The sequence below is a fragment of the Oncorhynchus gorbuscha genome, linkage group LG19 (assembly GCF_021184085.1).
Source record: "Oncorhynchus gorbuscha isolate QuinsamMale2020 ecotype Even-year linkage group LG19, OgorEven_v1.0, whole genome shotgun sequence".
Classification (NCBI taxonomy): Eukaryota; Metazoa; Chordata; class Actinopteri; order Salmoniformes; family Salmonidae; genus Oncorhynchus; species Oncorhynchus gorbuscha.
The window spans coordinates 74,286,621-74,313,229 of NC_060191.1; the positions used below are offsets into that span (position 1 = coordinate 74,286,621).

Consider the following 26,609-nt stretch of genomic DNA (forward strand, 5'->3'; position numbering starts at 1 on the left):
CTATCATTTTACATTTACATTTAAGTCATTTAGCATGTCTGTATAATAGACCAATGAGAAGGAGAGACACTATCATGTCTGTATAATAGACCAATGAGAAGGAGAGACACTATCATGTTGTCTGTATAATAGACCAATGAGGAGGAGAGACACTATCATGTTGTCTGTATAATAGACCAATGAGGAGGAGAGACACTATCATGTTGTCTGTATAATAGACCAATGAGGAGGAGAGACACTATCATGTTGTCTGTATAATAGACCAATGAGAAGGAGAGACACTATCATGTTGTCTGTATAATAGACCAATAAGAAGGAGAGACACTGATGTTGTCCGTATAATAGACCAATGAGAAGGAGAGACACTATCATGTTGTCTGTATAATAGACCAATAAGGAGGAGAGACACTGATGTTGTCTGTATAATAGACCAATGAGGAGGAGAGACACTATCATGTTGTCTGTATAATAGACCAATGAGAAGGAGAGACACTATCATGTTGTCTGTATAATAGACCAATGAGAAGGAGAGACACTATCATGTTGTCTGTATAATAGACCAATGAGGAGGAGAGACACTATCATGTTGTCTGTATAATAGACCAATGAGAAGGAGAGACACTATCATGTTGTCCGTATAATAGACCAATGAGAAGGAGAGACACTGACATGTAAGTCGAGGACGCAACGACGTGTTTCCTTACTTTGCACGTTGAATATGTTACAATAAATATCCACGTGTACTTTTCCTCAGCCAACAAGACCAGTAACAAACAGCAAAATCACCAGCCAATTTCATAGGCAGCGTGTCAGTTTCTAGTTTGGGGAAGTATGTTTTCACCATTTTAAAATTAACCTTTTTTAAAATGAAGCATTCCCATGCATCATCATATTTACAGACTCATGTAAGATAGACTACTAGTTATATTATTAGCATAAATCATGACTAATCCAATCAAATCAGCACTATTCCTAAAGTGATGATTTGATTGGGTTAGTCATGATTTATGCTAATAATATAACTCCTTCACTGTTAGCTAAAATAGACTGTTCAATGCATGTTAAAATGAGAGATGGCTGCCATTTTCTTTATTGGCTGTAAACCAACCGTGCCAAAACTGCGTTGTTGCTTAAGGGGCTTGTAAAGTAAGCATTTCACTGTAAGGTGAAATTGTATTCGGCAAATAAAATTTGCTTTGATTTCACAGAGCCTTCAGAAAGTGTTCACACACCCCTTGACGTTTTCCACATTTATTTGTTACAGACTGAATTTAAAATGGATTCAATGCAGATTTGTTGTTACTGAGCTACACACAGTACCACATAATATCAAAGTGGAATTATGTTTTTTTTTTATGAAAGGCTGATGTCTTTGAGTCAGTAAGTATTCAACACCTTTGTTATGGCAAGCCTAAAGTTCAGGAGTATAGATTTGTTTTAAAAAGTCACGTTATAAGCTTCATGGACTTACTCTGTGTGCAGTAATAGTGTTTAACATAATGTTTTTTAAATGACTACCTCATCTCTGTACCCCACACATACAATTATCTGTAAGGTCCCTCAGTTGAACAGTGAATTTCAAATACAGATTCAACCACAAAGACCAGGGAGGTTTTTCCAATGCCTCGTAAAGAAGGGCACCTACACTCTGGATGTATCAATACACCCAGTCACTACAAAGATACAGACGTCCTTCCTAACTCAGTTGCCGGAGAGGAAGGAAACCGCTCAGGGATTTCAACATGAGGCCAATGGTGACTTTAAAACAGTTACGGAGTTTGATGACTGTGATAGGAGAAGACTGAGGATGGATCAACAACATTGTAGTTACTCCATAATGCTAACCTAACTGACAGAGTTTGATGACTGTGATAGGAGAAGACTGAGGATGGATCAACAACATTGTAGTTACTCCATAATACTAACCTAAATGACAGAATGAAAAAGGAATCTCGTACAGAATAAATAAATACCAACAAGGAATTAAAGTAATACTGCAAAACATGTGGCAGAGCAATTTACTTTCTGTCCTGAATACAAGGTGTTATGTTGGGGGAAAATCCAATACATTACTGAGTACCACTCTCCATGTTTACATGCATAGTGGTGGCTGCATCATGTTATGGGTATGCTTGTAATCGTTAAGGACTGGTGAGTTTTTCAGGATAAAAAATAAACCGAATGGAGCTAAGGACAGGCAACATCCTAGAGGGGAAACCTGGTTCAGTCTGCTTTTCCACCAGACACTGGGAGATGAATTCACCTTTCAGCAGGACAATAACCAACAACACAAGGCCAAATCTACACAGGAGTTGCTTACCAAGAAGACAGTGAATGTTCCTGAGTGGCCGAGTTACAGATTTGACTTAAATCTACTTGAAAATCTATGGCAAAACCAATTTGACAGAGCTTGAAGAATTCTTAAAAAGAATCATGTGTCCCACAATCCAGGTGTGGAAAGCTCTTAGAGATTGACCCAGAAAGACTCACAGCTGGCCAAAGGTGCTCAGAACGTTTAGCTTAAAATGCTAATGAATGATTTCTTAACATTATTAGCACAGCAATGCGTACAAATCAAGTCGGCTACCGGACAATGTAAGAAAGTTAAAAACCAGTAGAACATGAGAGAAATAGACTACTGGTTTCAATGGTATATGTCTTTATAAAACAATAGACTACTGGTTTCAATGGTATATGTCTTTATAAAACAATAGACTACTGGTTTCAATGGTATATGTCTTTATAAAACAATAGACTACTGGTTTCAATGGTATATGTCTTTATAAAACAATAGACTACTGGTTTCAATGGTATATGTCTTTATAAAACAATAGACTACTGGTTTCAATGGTATATGTCTTTATAAAACAATAGACTACTGGTTTCAATGGTATATGTCTTTATAAAACAATAGACTACTGGTTTCAATGGTATATGTCTTTATAAAACAATAGACTACTGGTTTCGATGGTATATGTCTTTATAAAACAATAGACTACTGGTTTCAATGGTATATGTCTTTATAAAACAATAGACTACTGGTTTCAATGGTATATGTCTTTATAAAACAATAGACTACTGGTTTCAATGGTATATGTCTTTATAAAACAATAGACTACTGGTTTCAATGGTATATGTCTTTATAAAACAATAGACTACTGGTTTCAATGGTATATGTCTTTATAAAACAATAGACTACTGGTTTCAATGGTATATGTCTTTATAAAACAATAGACTACTGGTTTCAATGGTATATGTCTTTATAAAACAATAGACTACTGGTTTCAATGGTATATGTCTTTATAAAACAATAGACTACTGGTTTCGATGGTATATGTCTTTATAAAACAATAGACTACTGGTTTCAATGGTATATGTCTTTATAAAACAATAGACTACTGGTTTCAATGGTATATGTCTTTATAAAACAATAGACTACTGGTTTCAATGGTATATGTCTTTATAAAACAATAGACTACTGGTTTCAATGGTATATGTCTTTATAAAACAATAGACTACTGGTTTCAATGGTATATGTCTTTATAAAACAATAGACTACTGGTTTCAATGGTATATGTCTTTATAAAACAATAGACTACTGGTTTCAATGGTATATGTCTTTATAAAACAATAGACTACTGGTTTCAATGGTATATGTCTGTATAAAACAATAATAAAACAATAGACGGGATAGATGGGGCTGGAGAAATGTGACCACTCTCAATTCATAGACCGAGCTATGAATGCAAAGGACTGACCATCCCTGATATAAAAATGATAGTTTCAACCATGTTATGAGAATATGTTTACATTTACTTTGTTTACGAAAATCGGAGAAAAACAAGCCGATATTTTGGGTTCTGATTGGTAGGACAGTTGAAGTAAACTCACGAGGCATTTACAAGTTAGCGTCTTCTGAATCAATGGGCACATTATTTATTTACATTATATATTATTATATATTATTATATATATACTTTATGTTTTGGACATATACTGATTACCCCCTTGTTTAAATACATTATATATATATATATATTATAATATAATACATATTTCAATAAGGTACAATGTTATCATATGTTGATGTTCATGACCGTTGTCTCTCCTCCTGTGTGTGACGTTCTCTACCAGACTCTGATAGTGAGAGTCCTGCACCAGGCTGGTCGTGTGACCAAAGCAGCCTACAACCTGACCAAGGGCCACGGGCTCCTCACCTGGATTCTGCAGCTGCTGGAGAGGAGGTGAGATGTACTGTCTGGATTTCGTCTTTACTATTTAAATCATCTAGCCAGACATTCTGGTTCTGAATTTGTTTATTTTAAACAACAATAACAAAAAAGTTGCCTTCACCAGGAAGCCCTGTTGACCAGTGACCAGAGGTGGGGGAGGGGTCAGTGTGCTCTTGGGGGGGTCAGTGTGCTCTGGGGGGGATCAGTGTGCTCAGGGGGGGTCAGTGTGCTCTTGGGGGGTCAGTGTGCTCTGGGGGAGGGGGATCAGTGTGCTCTGGGGGGGGATCAGTGTGCTCAGGGTGGGGTGGGGGGGTCAGTGTGCTCTGGGGGGGTCAGTGTGCTCCAGGGTGGGGTGGGGGGTCAGTGTGCTCTCAGTGTGGGGGATCAGTGTGCTCAGGGTGGGGGGGGGGATCAGTGTGCTCCAGGGTGGGGTGGGGGGTCAGTGTGCTCTGGGGTGGGGGGTCAGTGTGCTCTGGGGGGGATCAGTGTGCTCCGGGGTGGGGTGGGGGAGTCAGTGTGCTCTGGGGGGGGGGGTCAGTGTGCTCCAGGGTGGCGTGGGGGGTCAGTGTGCTCTGGGGGGGAGGGGGGGTCAGTGTGCTCCAGGGTGGGGGTGGGGGTCAGTATGCTCTGGGGGGGGGGTCAGTATGCTCTGGGGGGATCAGTGTGCTCCAGGGTGGGGTGGGGGGTCAGTGTGCTCTGGAGGGGGGATCAGTGTGCTCTGGGGTGGGGTGGGGGAGTCAGTGTGCTCTGGGGGGGGGGGGTCAGTGTGCTGAGGGGGTGGGGTGGGGGATCATTGTGCTCAGGGGAGTACCAGGTGGTGGAATCAGTGTGCTCTCCAGGGGGGGGGGTCAGTGTGCTCCAGAGGGGTAGGGGGCTGTAGAATCAGTGTGCTGAGGGGGAGGGGAGGGCATCATTAGAGAAGACTCAAACAGAGTTAAAATAGTACCAGGACTGCTGTAGAATCAAACCCCTCTTCTCTCCTCCAGACATGTAGACCAGGGTCTGCTGTAGAATCAAACCCCTCTTCTCTCCTCCAGACATGTAGACCAGGGTCTGCTGTAGAATCAAACCCCTCTTCTCTCCTCCAGACATGTAGACCAGGGTCTGCTGTAGAATCAAACCCCTCTTCTCTCCTCCAGACATGTAGACCAGGGTCTGCTGAGTGCTGTGGTGGAGCTGCTCCATGTGCTGTGGTTCACCAACCTGGGACAGAAGGAGACCCGAGGTGAGGGAGCCTCCTCTTCCTCATCCTCTTCCTCCACTGCCAATGAGGACAAACCCCAGGGACACAGCACTCCAAAGGTTCTCCCTCTACCCCTCATCAGCCAGTTCCTGTGTGTGGCCACCACCATCATCAGACATTTGAGGTAGAGGACCCCTGAACTACATTATGATGGTCTGCTTAGTAAAGCAAAATGTAGTTAAAAGACACCGTTGTGAGGAGGGTGGAAAGTCAACACCCGCCACCTGCCAAATGGGGGTATATTTTGGCATTGCCGGGTAAGGATGTCTATTCCACCTGCCACACAGCATTTGGGAACAGTTTTTTACATTTTTTACCCCCAATCGAAAAGCCCAAATGTAGAAGTTGGTTGACTTTGACCTGAAAGGCTTCCAAAGTCTGACTTTTTGTCTTGTTGTTTCTTGGCTAGTTACATCGTTTTGTTCACATACTTAGTTGTTTTTCAATATACGTTTGCGTTTGCTGCAACTGTCTACATTACCACGGTAATGGCCCGCCCCTTAAAGGGGCAGCAGAACATTATTACCACGGTAATGGCCCGCCCCTTAAAGGGGCAGCAGAACATTATTACCACGGTAATGGCCCGCCCCTTAAAGGGGCAGCAGAACATTATTACCACGATAATGGCCCGCCCCTTAAAGGGGCACTTCTGGATGAGCATTTTCTTGTTTGCTTATGGCCTTATATAGCTGGTTGAGTCTGGGCTTAGTGCCAACATCAGTTTATGGTGGTAAATAGACTGCTACAAGAATATAGATGATAAACTCTCTTGGTAAATAGTGGTCTACATTTAAGATGAGTAAAACAAAACACACAGAAGAGCACATAAAACGATAGCTATCATTCCAGCACCATTCCTATACTGCTCTCCAGAGTCTCTAGGGCTGAGCTCCTGACTGCAGCATCGTGGGACAGCTCTGTTACCTCTCTCCTTCTCTTCTCCAGGCTGGTGAAGGCACGTCAGCTGAGTCTCTATCTCCAGACTCTGAGCTCCATCCTGCAGCATAGTGGGACAGCTCTGGGGATCCACGGGGAGGCTGGCTGGCTGACCTTACGACCCCAGGCTCTTTCCTCCCAAGACGCCCTCGCCCTCCTCCACCGCTGGAGCACGCTGACCCACAATGCACCGCTCCTCAGCCAGCTGCAGACTGTGGCGGAGAAACACAAAGTCAAGGAGCTGCTGGGTGAGTTTGGTTATCATGTCATGCTACTGCTAGAATCTCTGCTGCCTCACGATGGGGCTTCTCTCTCTGAATTACCTGCTTTGACAAAATTAACATCTGCTAACCAATGTATGTGACAAATGGTCAACCATCCTCCAATTTGATTTGATTTGATTTGATTTGAGTGATTACTGGATATGTCATGCTACTGCTAGAATCTCTGCTGCCTCACGATGGGGCTTCCTCTCTGAATTACCTGCTTTGACAAAATGTTTAGGAGCTGTAGTTTATTAAAAACACCTCATGATGGGGCTTCTCTCTCTGGGGAGATCTAATGGGTGGTCAACCATCCTCCAGGAGAGATCTAATGGGTGGTCAACCATCCTCCAGGAGAGATCTAATGGGTGGTCAACCATCCTCCAGGAGAGATCTAATGGGTGGTCAACCATCCTCCAGGAGAGATCTAATGGGTGGTCAACCATCCTCCAGGAGAGATCTAATGGGTGGTTAACCATCCTCCAGGAGAGATCTAATGGGTGGTCAACCATCCTCCAGGAGAGATCTAATGGGTGGTCAACCATCCTCCAGGAGAGATCTAATGGGTGGTCAACCATCCTCCAGGAGATCTAATGGGTGGTCAACCATCCTCCAGGAGAGCTCATGGGTGGTTAACCATCCTCCAGGAGAGATCTAATGGGTGGTCAACCATCCTCCAGGAGAGATCTAATGGGTGGTCAACCATCCTCCAGGAGAGATCTAATGGGTGGTCAACCATCCTCCAGGAGAGATCTAATGGGTGGTCAACCATCCTCCAGGAGAGATCTAATGGGTGGTCAACCATCCTCCAGGAGAGATCTAATGGGTGGTCAACCATCCTCCAGGAGAGATCTAATGGGTGGTCAACCATCCTCCAGGAGAGATCTAATGGGTGGTTCAACCATCCTCCAGGAGAGATCTAATGGGTGGTCAACCATCCTCCAGGAGAGATCCTAATGGGTGGTTAACCATCCTCCAGGAGAGATCTAATGGGTGGTCAACCATCCTCCAGGAGAGATCTAATGGGTGGTCAACCATCCTCCAGGAGAGATCTAATGGGTGGTCAACCATCCTCCAGGAGAGATCTAATGGGTGGTTAACCATCCTCCAGGAGAGATCTAATGGGTGGTCAACCATCCTCCAGGAGAGATCTAATGGGTGGTCAACCATCCTCCAGGAGAGATCTAATGGGTGGTTAACCATCCTCCAGGAGAGATCTAATGGGTGGTCAACCATCCTCCAGGAGAGATCTAATGGGTGGTTAACCATCCTCCAGGAGAGATCTAATGGGTGGTCAACCATCCTCCAGGAGAGATCTAATGGGTGGTCAACCATCCTCCAGGAGAGATCTAATGGGTGGTCAACCATCCTCCAGGAGAGATCTAATGGGTGGTCAACCATCCTCCAGGAGAGATCTAATGGGTGGTCAACCATCCTCCAGGAGAGATCTAATGGGTGGTTAACCATCCTCCAGGAGAGATCTAATGGGTTGTCAACCATCCTCCAGGAGAGCTCATGGGTGGTCAGGTTGAATTTTTATTTCCCCTCTAACAAACCACAACCTTGATAAACTGCCTCCGTTTGAGCAGGTCTGGATCGAATGCCTGCACAGCCAGCAGCTCTCCAGACTGAGGGTTGACCGTGTGTGTTTTATACAGTAGTCTAACAGATATTAGCAGCTCTCCAGACTGACTGTGTGTGTTTTATACAGTAGTCTAACAGCTATTAGCAGCTCTCCAGACTGACTGTGTGTGTTTTATACAGTAGTCTAACAGCTATTAGTAGCTCTCCAGGCTGAGGGCTGACTGTGTGTGTTTTATACATTTACATTACATTTAAGTCATTTAGCAGACAGTAGTCTAACAGGTATTAGTAGCTCTCCAGGCTGAGGGCTGACTGTGTGTGTTTTATACAGTAGTCTAACAGATATTAGCAGCTCTCCAGACTGACTGTGTGTGTTTTATACAGTAGTCTAACAGATATTAGCAGCTCTCCAGACTGAGGGCTGACTGTGTGTGTTTTATACAGTAGTCTAACAGATATTAGCAGCTCTCCAGACTGAGGGCTGACTGTGTGTGTTTTATACAGTAGTCTAACAGCTATTAGCAGCTTTCCAGGCTGAGGGCTGACTGTGTGTGTTTTATACAGTAGTCTAGCAGGTATTAGCAGCTTTCCAGGCTGAGGGCTGACTGTGTGTGTTTTATACAGTAGTATAACAGCTATTAGCAGCTCTGCAGCTTGAGGGCTGACTGTGTGTGTTATACAGTAGTCTAACAGGTATTAGCAGCTCTGCAGCCTCAGGGCTGACTGTGTGTGTTTTATACAGTAGTCTAACAGATATTAGCAGCTCTCCAGCCTGAGGGCTGACTGTGTGTTTTATACAGTAGTCTAACAGGTATTCTACTATGTGGGGGTTTAGTGCCTTGCTCAATGACAGGAGCTGTTACATGGGATCAGAGAGCAGCCTCCCTGTGTTGATACCACATTACACTGACTTTTCTATACAGTGCCCTCCCCCTGTAATTATTGGGACAGTGACCAATTTCTGTTGTTTTGGCTCTGTACTCCAGCACTTTGGACATGAAATTATAAAATGAGTGAGCAAGTTACAGACGCACAAATTTCATACCCGCAAGACATGCTAACCTCTCACCATTACAATAACAGGAGAGGTTAGCATTTTATATCATACCCCCAAGACATGCTAACCTCTCACCATTACAATAACAGGGGGAGGTTAGCATTTTATATCATACCCCCAAGACATGCTAACCTCTCACAATTACAATAACAGGGGAGGTTAGCATTTTATATCATACCCCCAAGACATGCTAAACTCTCACCCATTACAATAATAGGGGAGGTTAGCATTTTATATCATACTCCCAAGGCATGCTAAACTCTCACCCATTACAATAATAGGGGAGGTTAGCATTTTATATCATACTCCCAAGACATGCTAACCTCTCACCATTACAATAATAGGGGAGGTTAGCATTTTATATCATACCCCCAAGACATACTAAACTCTCACCCATTACAATAATAGGGGAGGTTAGCATTTTATATCATACCCCCAAGACATGCTAACCTCTCACCATTACAATAAAAGGGGAGGTTAGCATTTATGATCATACCCCCAAGACATGCTAAACTCTCACCCATTACAATAATAGGGGAGGTTAGCATTTTATATCATACTCCCAAGACATGCTAACCTCTCACCATTACAATAACAGGGGAGGTTAGCATTTTATATCATACTCCCAAGGCATACTAAACTCTCACCCATTACAATAATAGGGGAGGTTAGCATTTTATATCATACTCCCAAGGCATGCTAACCTCTCACCAAAGTGCTGGAGTACAGAGCCAAAACAACAACAGTGTCACTGTCCCAATAGTTACAGAGGGCACCCTATGTACGTAGAGACACCACCAATTGTTGGTCATGGAAAGTTTGTTAAATGTCATGGAAAAGTCATGAAATTCCTCCTGTCAAAAATGTGTATGAGCCTTCAAATCAAATCAAATCAAATTTATTTATATAGCCCTTCGTACATCAGCTGATATCTCAAAGTGCTGTACAGAAACCCAGCCTAAAACCCCAAACAGCAAACAATGCAGGTGTAAAAGCACGGTGGCTAGGAAAAACTCCCTAGAAAGGCCAAAACCTAGGAAGAAACCTAGAGAGGAACCGGGCTATGTGGGGTGGCCAGTCCTCTTCTGGCTGTGCCGGGTAGAGATTATAACAGAACATGACCAAGATGTTCAAATGTTCATAAATGACCAGCATGGTCAAATAACAATAAGGCAGAACAGTTGAAACTGGAGCAGCAGCACAGTCAGGTGGACTGGGGACAGCAAGGAGCCATCATGTCAGGTAGTCCTGGGGCACGGTCCTAGGGCTCAGGTCCTCCGAGAGAGAGAAAGAAAGAGAGAATTAGAGAGAGCATATGTGGGGTGGCCAGTCCTCTTCTGGCTGTGCCGGGTGGAGATTATAACAGAACGTGGCCAAGATGTTCAAATGTTCATAAATGACCAGCATGGTTGAATAATAGTAAGGCAGAACAGTTGAAACTGGAGCAGGAGCATGGCCAGGTGGACTGGGGACAGCAAGGAGTCCTCATGTCAGGTAGTCCTGGGACATGGTCCTAGGGCCCAGGCCTGTTGAAACTGGAGCAGCAGCATGGCCAGGTGGACTGGGGACAGCAAGGAGTCATGTCAGGTAGTCCTGGGGCATGGTCCTAGGGCTCAGGTCCTCCGAGAGAGAGAAAGAAAGAGAGAAGGAGAGAATTAGAGAACGCACACTTAGATTCACACAGGACACCTGAATAGGACAGGAGAAGTACTCCAGATAAACAAACTGACCCTAGCCCCCCGACACATAAACTACTGCAGCATAAATACTGGAGGCTGAGACAGGAGGGGTCAGGAGACACTGTGGCCCCATCCGAGGACACCCCGGACAGGGCCAAACAGGAAGGATATAACCCCACCCACTTTGCCAAAGCACAGCCCCCACACCACTAGAGGGAAATCTTCAACCACCAACTTACCATCCTGAGACAAGGCCGAGTATAGCCCACAAAGATCTCCGACACGGTACAACCCAAGGGGGGGGGGGAGGAAACCCAGACAGGCCGACCACAACAGTGAATCAACCCACCCAGGTGACGCACCCCCCCCAGGGACGGCACGAGAGAGCCCCAGCAAGCCAGTGACTCAGCCCCGTAACAGGGTTAGAGGCAAAAAATCCCAGTGAAAAGAGGGGAACCGGCCAGGCAGAGACAGCAAGGGCGGTTCGTTGCTCCAGAGCCTTTCCGTTCACCTTCCCACTCCTGGGCCAGACTACACTCAATCATATGACCCACTGAAGAGATGAGTCTTCAGTAAAGACAAAGGTTGAGACTGAGTTTGCGTCTCTGACATGGGTAGGCAGACCGTTCCATAAAAATGGAGCTCTATAGGAGAAAGCCCTGCCTCCAGCTGTTTGCTTAGAAATTCTAGGGACAATTAGGAGGCCTGCGTCTTGTGACCGTAGCGTACGTGTAGGTATGTACGGCAGGACCAAATCAGAGAGGTAGGTAGGAGCAAGCCCATGTAATGCTTTGTAGGTTAGCAGTAAAACCTTGAAATCAGCCCTTGCTTTGACAGGAAGCCAGTGTAGAGAGGCTAGCACTGGAGTAATATGATCAATTTTTTTGGTTCTAGTCAGGATTCTAGCAGCCGTATTTAGCACTAACTGAAGTTTATTTAGTGCTTTATCCGGGTAGCCGGAAAATAGAGCATTGCAGTAGTCTAACCTAGAAGTGACAAAAGCATGGATTAATTTTTCTGCATCATTTTTGGACAGAAAGTTTCTGATTTTTGCAATGTTACGTAGATGGAAAAAAGCTGTCCTCGAAATGGTCTTGATATGTTCTTCAAAAGAGAGATCAGGGTCCAGAGTAACGCCGAGGTCCTTCACAGTTTTATTTGAGACGACTGTACAACCATTAAGATTAATTGTCAGATTCAACAGAAGATCTCTTTGTTTCTTGGGACCTAGAACAAGCATCTCTGTTTTGTCCGAGTTTAATAGTAGAAAGTTTGCAGCCATCCACTTCCTTATGTCTGAAACACATGCTTCTAGCGAGGGCAATTTTGGGGCTTCACCATGTTTCATTGAAATGTACAGCTGTGTGTCATCCGCATAGCAGTGAAAGTTTACATTATCTTTTCGAATAACATCCCCAAGAGGTAAAATATATAGTGAAAACAATAGTAGTCCTAAAACAGAACCTTGAGGAACACCGAAATGTACAGTTGATTTGTCAGAGGACAAACCATTCACAGAGGCAAACTGATATCTTTCCGACAGATAAGACCTAAACCAGGCCAGAACATGTCCGTGTAGACCAATTTGGGTTTCCAATCTCTCCAAAAGAATGTGGTGATCGATGGTATCAAAAGCAGCACTAAGGTCTAGGAGCACGAGGACAGATGCAGAGCCTCGGTCCGATGCCATCAAAATGTCATTTACCACCTTCACAAGTGCCGTCTCAGTGCTATGATGGGGTCTAAAACCAGACTGAAGCATTTCGTATACATTGTTTGTCTTCAGGAAGGCAGTGAGTTGCTGCGCAACAGCCTTCTCTAAAATCTTTGAGAGGAATGGAAGATTCGATATAGGCCGATAGTTTTTTATATTTTCTGGGTCAAGGTTTGGCTTTTTCAAGAGAGGCTTTATTACTGCCACTTTTAGTGAGTTTGGTACACATCCAGTGGATAGAGAGCCGTTTATTATGTTCAACATAGGAGGGCCAAGCACAGGAAGCAGCTCTTTCAGTAGTTTAGTTGGAATAGGGTCCAGTATACAGCTTGAAGGTTTAGAGGCCATGATTATTTTCATCATTGTGTCAAGAGATATAGTACTAAAACACTTGAACGTCTCTCTTGATCCTAGGTCCTGGCAGAGTTGTGCAGACTCAGGACAACTGAGGTTTGGAGGAATACGCAGGTTTAAAGAGGAGTCCGTAATTTGCTTTCTAATAATCATAATCTTTTCCTCAAAGAAGTTCATGAATTTATCACTGCTAAAGTGCAAGTCATCCTCTCTTGGGGAATGCTGCTTTTTAGTTAGCTTGGCCACAGTATCAAAAAGGAATTTCGGATTGTTCTTATTTTCCTCAATTAAGTTAGAAAAATAGGACGATCGAGCAGCAGTAAGGGCTCTTCGGTACTGCACGGTACCGTCCTTCCAAGCTAGTCGGAAGACTTCCAGTTTGGTGTGGCGCCATTTCCGTTCCAATTTTCTGGAAGCTTGCTTCAGAGCTCGGGTATTTTCTGTGTACCATGGAGCTAGTTTCTTTTGAGACATTTTTTTAGTTTTTAGGGGTGCAACTGCATCTAGGGTATTGCGCAAGGTTAAATTGAGATCCTCAGTTAGGTGGTTAACGGATTTTTGTCCTCTGGCGTCCTTGGGTAGGCAGAGGGAGTCTGGAAGGGCATCAAGGAATATTTGTGTTGTCTGTGAATTTATAGCACGACTTTTGATGTTCCTTGGTTGGGGTCTGAGCAGATTATTTGTTGCAATTGTAAATGTAATAAAATGGTGGTCCGATAGTCCAGGATTATGAGGAAAAACATTAAGATCCACAACATTTATTCCATGGGACAAAACTAGGTCCAGCGTATGACTGTGAGAGTGAGTGGGTCCAGAGACATGTTGGACAAAACCCACTGAGTCGATGATGGCTCCAAAAGCCTTTTGGAGTGGGTCTGTGGACTTTTCCATGTGAATATTAAAGTCACCAAAGATTAGAATATTATCTGCAATGACTACAAGGTCTGATAGGAATTCAGGGAACTCAGTGAGAAACGCTGTATATGGCCCAGGAGGCCTGTAAACAGTAGCTATAAAAAGTGATTGAGTAGGCTGCATAGATTTCATGACTAGAAGCTCAAAAGACGAAAACGTCATTTTTTTTTTTGTAAATTGAAATTTGCTATCGTAAATGTTAGCAACACCTCCGCCTTTGCGGGATGCACGGGGGGATATGGTCACTAGTGTAGCCAGGAGGTGAGGCCTCATTTAACACAGTAAATTCATCAGGCTTAAGCCATGTTTCAGCCAAGCCTTGCCTTGACAAATCTCTGTATTGGTTTTAGCTTGGCATTATTCACCCCTCGTCCTCGTCTATGACCGCAGAATCAACATGTCTGTTTGTGTTTCTGTACGTCCTCAGGGTCGGGCAGGGAGAAAGGCAGAGGGAGAAGCTCCTCTGTCCAGGCCCGTTCTCACTCCCGACCAAAGGAACAGGAGGAGGAAGGAGAGGTAGAGAGACGAGAGGAGGAGAAGACTCTGTTGGAGAAGTGTATTCCTCACCTCAGGAATATCTTTACCCACTGGGAGCCTGTCTCTCTTGCCTGTCCCCCCTCTTCCCCCGCCAGCCCACTTCCCTCCTCTGACGCCCATACTCCCACCTCCACCCCCCTGGCTAACACCACAGCCCATCTTCTCACCAGGTGGTTCCTGAACTCCTTGGTAGAGGGAGCCTCTACCTACGAGGACAAAAGGACAGTCCACTTCCTTCGCTGGTTCCAGAAGACTGTCCTGTCTCATAGATTCATAGTGGACCTGGTGCTGGCTGACCCTGCTGTGAGAGTGGACCTGCTCCGTCTATATCACCAGGCCTGTGAGCCCCAGACCCAGGCCCAGCCCCAGGCCCAGGCCCAGCCCCAGACCCAGATCTCTTCCAGGGTAGAACGCGTCCAGCTGTTCACCAACATTATGATCCAGCTCCTGGAGTTCAGAGGCTGCACTGAGAGTGACCTGCACAGGGCCGTGCTCACAGCATGCTCCCTAGGAACAACATGTGATGACCAGACCACAAAGGGTAAGAAGAGATGACCGATTCAGATAAACTTTATCTTCAATATTTATTGTATCGTAACAGGGGAGATTGCAGTGATTTGTAAAAAACAAAAAACAAACATCAGATATAGCTACAAATTCCCAGGAAAAAAAAGTTTTACATTGAAACTAGTTGCGTCTCTTGCGTTGCTTGGAAACGGAAGGAAATGACACGTCTCATACGTTGTTGTTGTCGTCGTTGTTGTTGTTGTTATTGTCGTCGTCGTTGTTGTTGTTGTGGTTGTTGTTGTTGTGGTTGTTGTTGTTGTGGTTGTCGTCGTTGTTGTTGTTGTTTATCTTGATCTCCTCCTTCAGAAGGTCTGATGTTGCTGTCTCTGTACATCCATGAGATGTGGAGCGGAGCGAAGAGCCCAGAGCTGTTCCTGAACCATGTCAGGTTGGCGAATGAGATCCAGGGCTCTACAGGAACCAAGGACCAGAAGAAGAAGTCCAAACGACGTTCCCAGACACAAACAGAACACCTCAGAACCATCTGTAGTGACCTCCTCTCAGGACTGCAGTCTACTGTTGCACCATAGGGGTTAAATAGCTGTGGCATTACATTACACCCTATTGAGTATGCTATTTCTTAACCAGGGCCCGTGGTCTCTGGTCAAAAAGTAGTGAACTACACTGAGTGTACAAAACATTAAGAACACCTGCTCTTTCCATGACATAGACTGACCAGGTGAAAGATATGATCCCTTATTGGGTGGCACCTGTTAAATCCACTTCAATCAGTGTAGATGAAGAGGAGGAGACAGGTTAAAGAAGCATTGTGTATGTGTGCCATTGATGGTGAATGGGCAAGACAACATATTTAAGTTCCTTTGAACGGGGTATGGTAGTAGGTGCCAGGTGCACCGGTTTGTGTTAAGAACTGCAACGCTGCTGGGTTTTTTCATGCTCAACAGTTTCCTGTGTATCAAGAACGGTCCACCACCTGAAGGACATCCAGCCAAGTTGACACAACTGTGGGAAGCATTGGAGTCAACATGGGCCAGCATCCCTGTGGAACGCTTTAGACACCTTGTAGAGTCTATGTCCCTGATGAATTGAGGCTGTTCTGGGGGCAGGGGGGGTGTAGAAACTCTATGTTAGGAAGGTGTTCCTAATGTTTGCTATACTCTGTGTGTGTGTGTGTGTGTGTGTGTGTGTGTGTGTGTGTGTGTGTGTGTGTGTGTGTGTGTGTGTGTGTGTGTGTGTGTGTGTGTGTGTGTGTGTGTGTGTGTGTGTGTGTGTGTGTGTGTGTGTGTGTGTGTGTTGGGAATAGAGAGCAGTTCCATACTGTAGATTCAGAGTTGAGACAAGTGTACACAACTCACGACTTTTGTGCAAATCATCAATTAACGTCTAGTGAGAGAGGACACTTTCTGAGAATCTCAAGTCAGGGTACAGTATGCATACTTGTACACATTAGAAAACGCTGTTTAATCATAAAATGGAAGCCTCTGTTATTTTGCATCTACATTTTCTAAAAGAAGTTGTGTATTTTGTAAATCATGAATTTCATATTTTTTTTTGCTGTTCAAAACATTCACTTCGTTCTTTTATAAAATGTTGTAAAACTATTTTGGTGTCGTCTTGGATTTGAATAGAAACATGGAAATCCCACTTTGTAACCAGGCCATTACATTGCAGGTAAGTCGATGTTCCACACAGATGTTTTATGATCTGAATAGTTGAGACATGTTCCATCAGACCACAGCAGTGTTCTTCCAAATGCCATATCCTGGAAGTGTGTCCTTAATTGAGGCACTTAACCCCTAAAAATTGCTCTTTGGGCTCTGCACTGGCTGCCTTGTGCTCTCAACGTGTGTGTGTGTGTGTGTGTGTGTGTGTGTGTGTGTGTGTGTGTGTGTGTGTGTGTGTGTGTGTGTGTGTGTGTGTGTGTGTGTGTGTGTGTGTGTGTGTGTGTGTGTGTGTGTGTGTTTTGCAGAGGGGTTTGGGGATCAAGCAGAAAACATATCAAGTATTCTCCATCAAGCAGAATTTGATCTAGGGTTCCTCCATGATGTCTTGGCCGTTTTGGAACTATGAGCTCTGCACAGAAAAAAATACAATACATTTTACATTAAACAGGTGCAAGTGGGAAACTCTTTTTGTTTTTCTCATCAGCGAGTCCGAGCAATTTATCTTTTTATCAGCCTTTCAGATTCAAAGCCTCATAAATACTAATCTGTCTGTAAAACATGACCTTATATACATTGTAGTCAGGCTGTATGAGACTGAAAGGAGCGACTTACTTGGGTAGACTGACTGAACGGGACATGAAAGTCAAAATGACAAACAGGGATCCCACAAAAGCAGCCAGACTGATCCAGAATACGATCACTATCAAGTCTGAAGGAGGGAAAAGAGGGACAATCTTAGTATCGCTGCAAGTCTTTGTTCTAAAAGGTATCCTATTCCCTATTTAGTGCACTACTTTAGACCAGGGCTGGCACCCTATTCCCTATTTAGTGCACTATTTTAGACCAGGGCTGGCACCCTATTCCCTATATAGTGCACTACTTTAGACCAGGGCTGGCACCCTATTCCCTATATAGGGAATAGGGTGCCATTTGGGATACACAGAGATGATGGTAAAGGAGCCTTTTCAATACTCACACTTGTTATATTTCAGTTTGCTCTCGTCCACTGGTATTGGGTCTAGGTAATCGTAGTAATATTCCCACTCGTATCTCCATGAATCCTGTGAAGAGTTAGTGGAGTTTATCATTCTCATGGTCAGTCATGTAGGAATGCCTTTTCCTCTTGTGCTCTCCCTCTCCCCCTCTCTTTCTCTCTCCTGCCCTGTCTCTCTCCTGCCTTCTCTCCTTCCCTGTCTCTCTCTCCTGCCCTGTCTCTCTCTCCTGCCCTGTCTCTCTCTCTCTCCTGCCCTGTCGCTCTCTCTCTCCTGCCCTGTCGCTCTCTCTCTCCTGCCCTGTCGCTCTCTCTCTCCTGCCCTGTCTCTCCTTCCCTGTCGCTCTCTCTCTCCTGCCCTGTCGCTCTCTCTCTCCTGCCCTGTCTCTCCTTCCCTGTCTCTCTCCTGCCCTGTCTCTCTCTCGCCCAGTTTCTCGGACTGTCTCTCTCTGTCTCTCTCTCAAACCAAGATCATGATAAAACAACTTTTTTTTAAATAAAGGACTTATGTATAGATCTCAATTTTTCATAAAAAGTAAAAATATGGGTGGGTCATAGAAATACAATGTACTGTAGTTGATGTGTCACGCAATTTTCTAATTTCCTTTGTACAGCTTTCTTGTGTTGTCGGCTGCCCTTGTAATCCACATCGATCTTTATGATTAGTAGAATTGAGTTACTATAAATTATCATCACCATTCTCAATTTGTGATAAACTCTTGAATATTGTTCTGATTCACATCTGTGGGGTGTCTTTGCAGCAATCCTGTCCTGGCCTCTTCTGGTCTCTCGCGAGAAATTGGTTATGCGTTCCAATGTGTTTTTCCCTCGTAAACGTTTTGGCCACAGATAGAACAATGCACCAGATATTTCATCCGATGTATAAATGTGAAGCATCCGGTAAGCTTTTCCACTCACTACCAAATATGGTGATGAGCGGAAGCCCAGTGGGAGAATGGAGCGAAATGAATTTATGCCCGAAAATCTGCACATTTTCTCATCGATGAAACATTTGATCTCCATACAGTTTTCTGTTTCATAAAGGAAGATATATAACATAGTGGACTGCGTGTTGTAGACTTTACCCTTTGCCAAAGTTATTATTTTTTTAAATGGCGTTGTTAAATTAAGAGTGCAGGGGCGAATTGAGTTATTGCACACGCGCACTTCATAAAGTAGGCGTTCCCTAACGGAAATATGCAAATATATGCTAGAACGGGCCAATAGGATCTCCACTAGCTTGTGAATGGCTCTGACCACATACCTTGCTTGGCTCTGCCATTGGTTCCCGTTGGAAACGACCGGCTCTATCTTGGTTTGGTCATACCTTGTTATCGACAAGCGGGTTAGCAACGAGAGCTGATGTTTGCTACGAACATATAAACACGGCTAGCTAGCTAGCTAAATCACCACGCATTACTCACTTATAAGGATAATTGATCGGCACATCAACACATTTTAAGTAAAGTATGGATTCCGTCAACGCTTTCAACTTGGAGGTAAAACATGAAGCTGTTTTTTGTAGCAGTCGTTTTTTGTTTTGTTTTGGTTAGCTAACTACATTGCTAACTTAGCTAGCTCACCCAGAGGCAGATATATCTCTACTGGCTAACCAAATGTCGATGTAGTTCGCTAGTTATCTGGCCAAAGATGTCCCAATTGAGCCAACTGTTTTCCATGTTACTAAAAATGATCTAGCCCACCAGAAGGACAATATATTAATTTAATAGCGAGTCAGACGTAGGTTAGATGCTACCCGCTTGTGACCTTTCTAATCAACAACATGGCTACGCAGCTAACGGTAGCTAACTAAAAGCTATCATGCTAGATGGCCAACTTTAAAAAAAATATGTTTGTTAACCTAAGATGGATCATCAGTCTTTGAGTGTTATTACTGGTCTCTCGTAATTAATGCACAGACCATGACAGAAACAGCTGATAATGTGAACTTTATTGCACGGCCAGATTATTGTTTTGTTGGCTTGATTTGTGTCGGCCTGTAATAATACATAAACCAATGGTTCCCCATTGAGTTAAATAACTAGTTGGTTACAGTAGCTAACTAGCTGCTAGATGGTGGTTTTGTTTAAAAGGAAATGCTACTCAGGTTATGTAATTACAAGCTTGGTAACGTTAGTTTCCCAGTTGTTTTTATGTACAAAGTTATTTGTCTAAAATAAACTATTCGTTAATATAACTAAAGTGTTGTGTGGTAGCTAGCTGTTTTTCCTCTTGTAGATGACTACACCAGCCATTTATATCCCCGTCAACTGTTACTTTATTTAGCATAATTCAAAACATGGGCAGCATCACTTCTCATCATTCCCCACGTTGTGTATGTTTGCCATTTGCCTGTATATACACCACGTGTTAATTGTAGATGCATCCAGTGTTTGTTTGTTTTTCTCCAATGATTATCTGTCTACCCTTACTCTCTAAACTTTGGTGTAACTGTGGTTATAATATAAAACACAAATGTGAGTTTTGGATGATTTTATGTGGTTTGGATGAGATTAGTTAGCACCTCGTTCAGGTGCTAACTAAAGGTATTATTCGTTTTCCCTCTAACTATAGTTATTCGCCATGATTGACATGAAGCCTCCAATATCACGAGCAAAGATGATGTCAGTCACTAAATCAGCAATAAAGGCTATCAAGGTAAGTTAGGCCAACATTAGAGCAACGTGCATGTGTGTAAACTGTGTATACTGTAGAAGGAGCACTGTCCTGTTATCTGATAAGTTGAGTGTCTCATTGGAAAATAAAATATGGGTGAAGATATTTTTCTTATGCTAAAATGTGACCATGTCTAAATTCACAACGTGACACATTTCATCTTGCCTCTCAGCTATACAAGCATGTCGTCCAGATTGTGGAGAAGTTTATCAAGAAGGTAAGTCATGGGAAAACAACCATGGAACTATTATCAAGAGTGGGTCGCTTTGCTTTCGGACAAAGTCAGTAGCCTAAAGTCGTCCGCATGTTGCCCATCCGGAGCAGTTTGTGCATATTTTGTGACGTTTTTAATTTGTTTTAGTCTTTGGCAAAGTTAATATTTCGGCTGCTCGTGCACACATTTTTTTCTCTCTCTCTTTCTCGGAAAGCCTGATGTCCCTTCATCAGTGATTTGTCGACACTGGGGATTCTAAAATTGTATTTTTGTCATTCAAATGAGATACATTTCATTAAAATTTATTCACTTGAAATACTGCACAAAACATAGTTGGGTGTAAAACCTTGTGAATAAGATCTCTGCAAAAAATGTAAACCAATTACTTATATTTTGAGGTGTCTTAGATTAATTCTGACTATTTTGAAGAAGTGTACTGGCTACGGCATCTCAAGATGGACAAACGGTACTATTGCTGCTTTTTTTTTCTTCCCCAAGTGATTATGCCAGCACGCTCGTTCGTTTTGCCTATCAGCCGAACTGAGGCATGCGGAAGGCTTTAGCCCTGGAAACCATTTAATAAAAACTAAAGTTTTTACCCTTTTTATAAAATGGTTATAAAACATTTAAGGTTCTGACCCTTATTGTAATTTGTAGACCAGTGATAAAGGTAGAAATACCAATGATGATGATAACATCTGAGCCTTGTTCCTCCAGTGTAAGCCAGAGCTGAAGGTTCCTGGCCTATACGTGGTGGATTCTATTGTCCGACAGTCACGACACCAGTTTGGAGTGGACAAGGACGTCTATGGACCAAGGTTCCAAAAGAACTTCACCCCGACATTCCAGAACCTCTACCTCTGTCCACACGATGACAAGGTAGGTTACTACTGTAGCTGTTTTTTTGGGGGGGGGGGGGGGGGTGTTGCACCATGTTATCAATGCACAGTTGTTGGGTGGTGTTCAGTTAGTCGTGCGAGCGTGGGCGCGTGGGTGGGTGGGCGCGTGGGTGGGTGGTTGTGTTCAGTTAGTCGCGGGTGGTTGTGTTCAGTTAGTCGCGGGTGGGTGTGTTCAGTTAGTCGCGGGCGGGTGGGTGTGTTCCGTTAGTCGCGGGCGGGTGGGTGTGTTCCGTTAGTCGCGGGCGGGTGGGTGTGTTCCGTTAGTCGCGGGCGGGTGGGTGTGTTCCGTTAGTCGCGGGCGGGTGGGTGTGTTCCGTTAGTCGCGGGCGGGTGGGTGTGTTCAGTTAGTCGCGGGCGGGTGGGTGTGTTCAGTTAGTCGCGGGCGGGTGGGTGTGTTCCGTTAGTCGCGGGCGGGTGGGTGTGTTCCGTTAGTCGCGGGCGGGTGTGTTCCGTTAGTCGCGGGCGGGCGGGTGTGTTCCGTTAGTCGCGGGCGGGCGGGTGTGTTCCGTTAGTCGCGGGCGGGCGGGTGTGTTCCGTTAGTCGCGGGCGGGCGGGTGTGTTCCGTTAGTCGCGGGTGTGTTCCGTTAGTCGCGGGTGTGTTCCGTTAGTCGCGGGCGTGTTCCGTTAGTCGCGGGCGGGCGGGTGTGTTCCGTTAGTCGCGGGCGGGCGGGTGTGTTCCGTTAGTCGCGGGCGGGCGGGTGTGTTCCGTTAGTCGCGGGCGGGCGGGTGTGTTCCGTTAGTCGCGGGCGGGCGGGTGTGTTCCGTTAGTCGCGGGCGGGCGGGTGTGTTCCGTTAGTCGCGGGCGGGCGGGTGTGTTCCGTTAGTCGCGGGTGTGTTCCGTTAGTCGCGGGTGTGTTCCGTTAGTCGCGGGCGTGTTCCGTTAGTCGCGGGCGTGTTCCGTTAGTCGCGGGCGTGTTCCGTTCCGTTAGTCGCGGGCGTGTCCGCGGGCGTGTTCCGTTAGTCGCGGGCGTGTTCCGTTAGTCGCGGGCGGGTGGGCGTGTTCCGTTAGTCGCGGGCGGGTGGGCGTGTTCCGTTAGTCGCGGGCGGGTGGGCGTGTTCCGTTAGTCGCGGGCGGGTGGGCGTGTTCCGTTAGTCGCGGGCGGGTGGGCGTGTTCACTTAGTCGCGGGCGGTTGGGTGTGTTCCGTTAGTCGCGGGCGTGTTCCGTTAGTCGCGGGCGGGTGGGCGTGTTCCGTTAGTCGCGGGCGGGTGGGCGTGTTCCGTTAGTCGCGGGCGGGTGGGCGTGTTCCGTTAGTCGCGGGCGGGTGGGCGTGTTCCGTTAGTCGCGGGCGGGCGGGCGTGTTCCGTTAGTCGCGGGTGTGTTCCGTTAGTCGCGGGCGGGTGTGTTCCGTTAGTCGCGGGCGGGCGGGTGTGTTCCGTTAGTCGCGGGCGGGCGGGTGTGTTCCGTTAGTCGCGGGCGGGCGGGTGTGTTCCGTTAGTCGCGGGCGGGCGGGTGTGTTCCGTTAGTCGCGGGCGGGCGGGTGTGTTCCGTTAGTCGCGGGCGGGCGGGTGTGTTCCGTTAGTCGCGGGCGGGCGGGTGTGTTCCGTTAGTCGCGGGCGGGCGGGTGTGTTCCGTTAGTCGCGGGCGGGCGGGTGTGTTCCGTTAGTCGCGGGCGGGCGGGTGTGTTCCGTTAGTCGCGGGCGGGCGGGTGTGTTCCGTTAGTCGGGCGGGCGGGTGTGTTCCGTTAGTCGCGGGCGGGCGGGTGTTCCGTTAGTCGCGGGCGGGCGTGTTCCGTTAGTCGCGGGCGGGCGGGTGTGTTCCGTTAGTCGCGGGCGGGCGGGCGTGTTCCGTTAGTCGCGGGCGTGTTCCGTTAGTCGCGGGCGTGTTCCGTTAGTCGCGGGCGTGTTCCGTTAGTCGCGGGCGTGTTCCGTTAGTCGCGGGCGTGTTCCGTTAGTCGCGGGCGTGTTCCGTTAGTCGCGGGCGTGTTCCGTTAGTCGCGGGCGTGTTCCGTTAGTCGCGGGCGTGTTCCGTTAGTCGCGGGCGTGTTCCGTTAGTCGCGGGCGTGTTCCGTTAGTCGCGGGCGTGTTCCGTTAGTCGCGGGCGTGTTCCGTTAGTCGCGGGCGGGTGGCGTGTTCCGTTAGTCGCGGGCGGGTGGGCGTGTTCCGTTAGTCGCGGGCGGGTGGCGTGTTCCGTTAGTCGCGGGCGGGTGGGCGTGTTCACTTAGCCGCGGGCGGGTGGGCGTGTTCACTTAGCCGCGGGCGGGTGGGCGTGTTCACTTAGCCGCGGGCGGGTGGGCGTGTTCACTTAGCCGCGGGCGGGTGGGCGTGTTCACTTAGCCGCGGGCGGGTGGGCGTGTTCACTTAGCCGCGGGCGGGTGGGCGTGTTCACTTAGCCGCGGGCGGGTGGGCGTGTTCACTTAGCCGCGGGCGGGTGGGCGTGTTCACTTAGCCGCGGGCGGGTGGGCGTGTTCACTTAGCCGCGCGGGGCGGGTGGGCGTGTTCACTTAGCCGCGGGCGGGTGGGCGTGTTCACTTAGCCGCGGGCGGGTGGGCGTGTTCACTTAGCCGCGCGCGGGTGGCGTGTTCACTTAGCCGCGCGCGGGTGGGCGTGTTCACTTAGCCGCGCGCGGGTGGTCGTGTTCACTTAGCCGCGCGCGGGTGGTCGTGTTCACTTAGCCGCGCGCGGGTGGTCGTGTTCACTTAGCCGCGTGTAAGATAGAGGGAATGTTGAACATGACAGCGTATAGGACGTATTATACTAGAAACAAAATGGACAAATTCTACAGCACAACGGCAGAGTCAAGTCTAAAGTGTAAAACTACTGATGACTTAATAATTCAGGCTTTCTGGGAAATGTTGTGAAGTCCAAACGTTACGGACAGAGAGAGTTAGGAAGACTGCTGTCAGAAGTATTACAATGTAAACTTACTTTTAATTTGTCTGTCTGCGTATTTCAAGATATGGCGTATGAGGGTGCAGTGAGATACCCGATGGGTTGGACAATATTATTTTCGTCATAACAGGACAGTGCTCCTTATATAGTTTACACACATACACGTTGCTCTAACTTACCTTGATAGCCTTTATTGCTGATTTAGTGACTGACCTCTTTGCTCGTGATATTGGAGGCTTCGTGTCGTAGGCAATGCCTACTAAAAAAAACATAGCCAGCCAGGCGTCTCCGGGCCGACGGGGCTTTGCTGAAGGAGCTCTGCTCCGGTGGCCTCTGGTATAATAATTGAATACTTTTATTGAGTTTACCGGTTGGAGAAATGTGTTGTCGTATTGTGTAGAAAGACACGACTTTACGTTGTTTTTTTTTTGTACGACTGAATGTATGAATTCAGTGTTTTTGCTAGTTTTGGATATCACCTAGGTCTATATGATCAGGAAGAGTAAGAACAGTAATACCTCCTGATATTAGTCTTGTTTTTCTGCAAGATAACAATTGCCACAATGTTTGTTCTTCAAATTCTGTATTTTATTGAAACAAAAATGAATCAAATAGCCTACATTATCTTGAAAAATAAATTAAAGGTTTAGTTTGCCCAAGTTTCATTTTTTTCCCCAGATGTTTACTCGCAAAGTTAACCTTTTTCATATAACATGCAAAGTTGTTGTTTAAACCACATCAAAAGACCACTTTTGAGGTCTGGTAGTTACTCTTTAATTCAAATACACACCTAGCAAGAGGCTGTGTAGTGGTGTTTTTGTAGTGAACATGATATGGTAGAGTTTGCAAAACAAATACCCACTTGATTCAAATAATCATGATATCTTTCTGCCAGGTAAGTGTAGTCCACTTTGTACTTAACATTTAATTGAGAAGGTTTTTGGGAAAGCCTTTCTACCTACCAGAAGACTGTTTTCATTAGCATCGTCGCTAATGGCTACGCAAAGAGGTAGTCACACGCACTGCACACACACGGACGCGTGTTCTCTTTGCCTCTTCAGGAAGTTGCAGGAAATACGAATCACTGATGCATTCTGTTCACTTGGTGAAATTATTTTTTCCCCCCAATACATTTAGTTGATTCCCTGCTGAGGTCAATATTCCATTTTAATGCCTGGATTCCTTGAGGTCCCTAACGACCATATTTTGGACCAGAATGAGTCTCCAACTTCATCAAATGTTTTCAGAATAATCTCCAAAAAGCCTCGGTCTATCTGTAGCCTACGCAAAAATTAGGGAGTCAAATGAACAACTCTCACAGATGCCATTTGTCAAGTTACACTGACTAACGAGAGTCACTGAATTTAGCGTCTTAGCATCGCTGTCCCGCGAGGCCCTGACGTTCTTGGAAAGGAAACCTGGGAAATCCTTTGGTTTACTGTCCTGATGTGATACTATGGACATATAACCACATGGTAATGATTAACGAATAGCAAAGGGATATAAGAGAGACTTTATACAGTCGGTTTGACACTTTTTTTTTTTATAAAGCTAGTCAACACTTCCTGTTCAGTCGCCAATCAACACACAGTAAATAGTCTACTGTAAGCCAATCAACACACAGTAAATAGTCTACTGTACGCCAATCAACACACAGTAAATAGTCTACTGTAAGCCAATCAACACACAGTAAATAGTCTACTGTAACGCCAATCAACACACAGTAAATAGTCTACTGTACGCCAATCAACACACAGTAAATGGTCTACTGTACGCCAATCAACACACAGTAAATGGTCTACTGTACGCCACTCAACACACAGTAAATAGTCTACTGTACGCCAATCAACACACAGTAAATAGTCTACTGTACGCCACTCAACACACAGTAAATAGTCTACTGTACGCCAATCAACACACAGTAAATAGTCTACGCCACTCAACACACAGTAAATGGTCTACTGTACGCCACTCAACACACAGTAAATAGTCTACGCCACTCAACACACAGTAAATGGTCAACACACAGTAAATAGTCTACGCCACTCAACACACAGTAAATAGTCTACGCCATGACTCCATAGCTGGTAATATGAAACGGGTGAAAGATTCAAAAATGGATGTGTCAAATAATTAGGATAAGATGTTTTACTCATCATGGCCACTTACATGGAAACATGCAAATTCACCAGCATCATGCTCGCTCCATACTTGGTGTGGGTAGTAGTCGACTAATTACTATTGGGCCAGGTGTGGGTGGTAGTCGACTAATTACTATTGGGCCAGGTGTGGG

At 45.7% G+C, this 26,609-nt stretch overlaps 3 protein-coding genes across 3 annotated transcripts in view; 2 read left to right on the forward strand and 1 right to left on the reverse strand.

Moving 5' to 3' along the window:
- The window catches only part of urb1 (URB1 ribosome biogenesis homolog), an 80,209-nt gene extending 64,405 nt beyond the window's left edge, over positions 1-15,804 (forward strand). The window contains exons 35-39 of the mRNA XM_046313774.1: positions 4,135-4,244; positions 5,372-5,599; positions 6,421-6,659; positions 14,405-15,055; positions 15,388-15,804. Coding sequence (XP_046169730.1) covers positions 4,135-4,244; positions 5,372-5,599; positions 6,421-6,659; positions 14,405-15,055; positions 15,388-15,611 — 1,452 coding nt within the window. The 3' untranslated portion in view covers positions 15,612-15,804. The remainder of the gene's footprint in view (positions 1-4,134; positions 4,245-5,371; positions 5,600-6,420; positions 6,660-14,404; positions 15,056-15,387) is intronic.
- A 423-nt stretch (positions 15,805-16,227) lies between these two features.
- Positions 16,228-17,873, reverse strand: LOC124006509 (melanocortin-2 receptor accessory protein-like). The gene is made up of 3 exons (XM_046316566.1): positions 17,683-17,873; positions 17,319-17,415; positions 16,228-17,115 (listed from the first exon to the last, which is right to left on the reverse strand). The coding sequence occupies exons 1-3, from the start codon at positions 17,798-17,800 to the stop codon at positions 17,055-17,057; spliced, it is 276 nt and encodes a 91-aa protein (XP_046172522.1). The 5' UTR covers positions 17,801-17,873; the 3' UTR covers positions 16,228-17,054.
- A 1,116-nt stretch (positions 17,874-18,989) lies between these two features.
- The window catches only part of LOC124004973 (SR-related and CTD-associated factor 4-like), a 42,040-nt gene continuing 34,420 nt past the window's right edge, over positions 18,990-26,609 (forward strand). Inside the window, exons 1-4 of the mRNA XM_046313775.1 lie at positions 18,990-19,196; positions 20,272-20,355; positions 20,546-20,590; positions 21,305-21,466. Coding sequence (XP_046169731.1) covers positions 19,167-19,196; positions 20,272-20,355; positions 20,546-20,590; positions 21,305-21,466 — 321 coding nt within the window. The 5' untranslated portion in view covers positions 18,990-19,166. The remainder of the gene's footprint in view (positions 19,197-20,271; positions 20,356-20,545; positions 20,591-21,304; positions 21,467-26,609) is intronic.

What these genes read in the sequence shown, in the direction of transcription:
- LOC124006509 (XM_046316566.1), bottom strand. Translation starts at nt 17,800, where the DNA reads ATGAGAATGATAAACTCCACTAACTCTTCACAGGATTCATGGAGATAC. An exon ending in CAAACTGAAATATAACAAGT is followed by an intron (nt 17,416 to 17,682) that starts GTGAGTATTGAA and finishes TCCCTCCTTCAG; the next exon opens with ACTTGATAGTGATCGTATTC. An exon ending in CGTTCAGTCAGTCTACCCAA is followed by an intron (nt 17,116 to 17,318) that starts GTAAGTCGCTCC and finishes TTTTCTGTGCAG; the next exon opens with AGCTCATAGTTCCAAAACGG.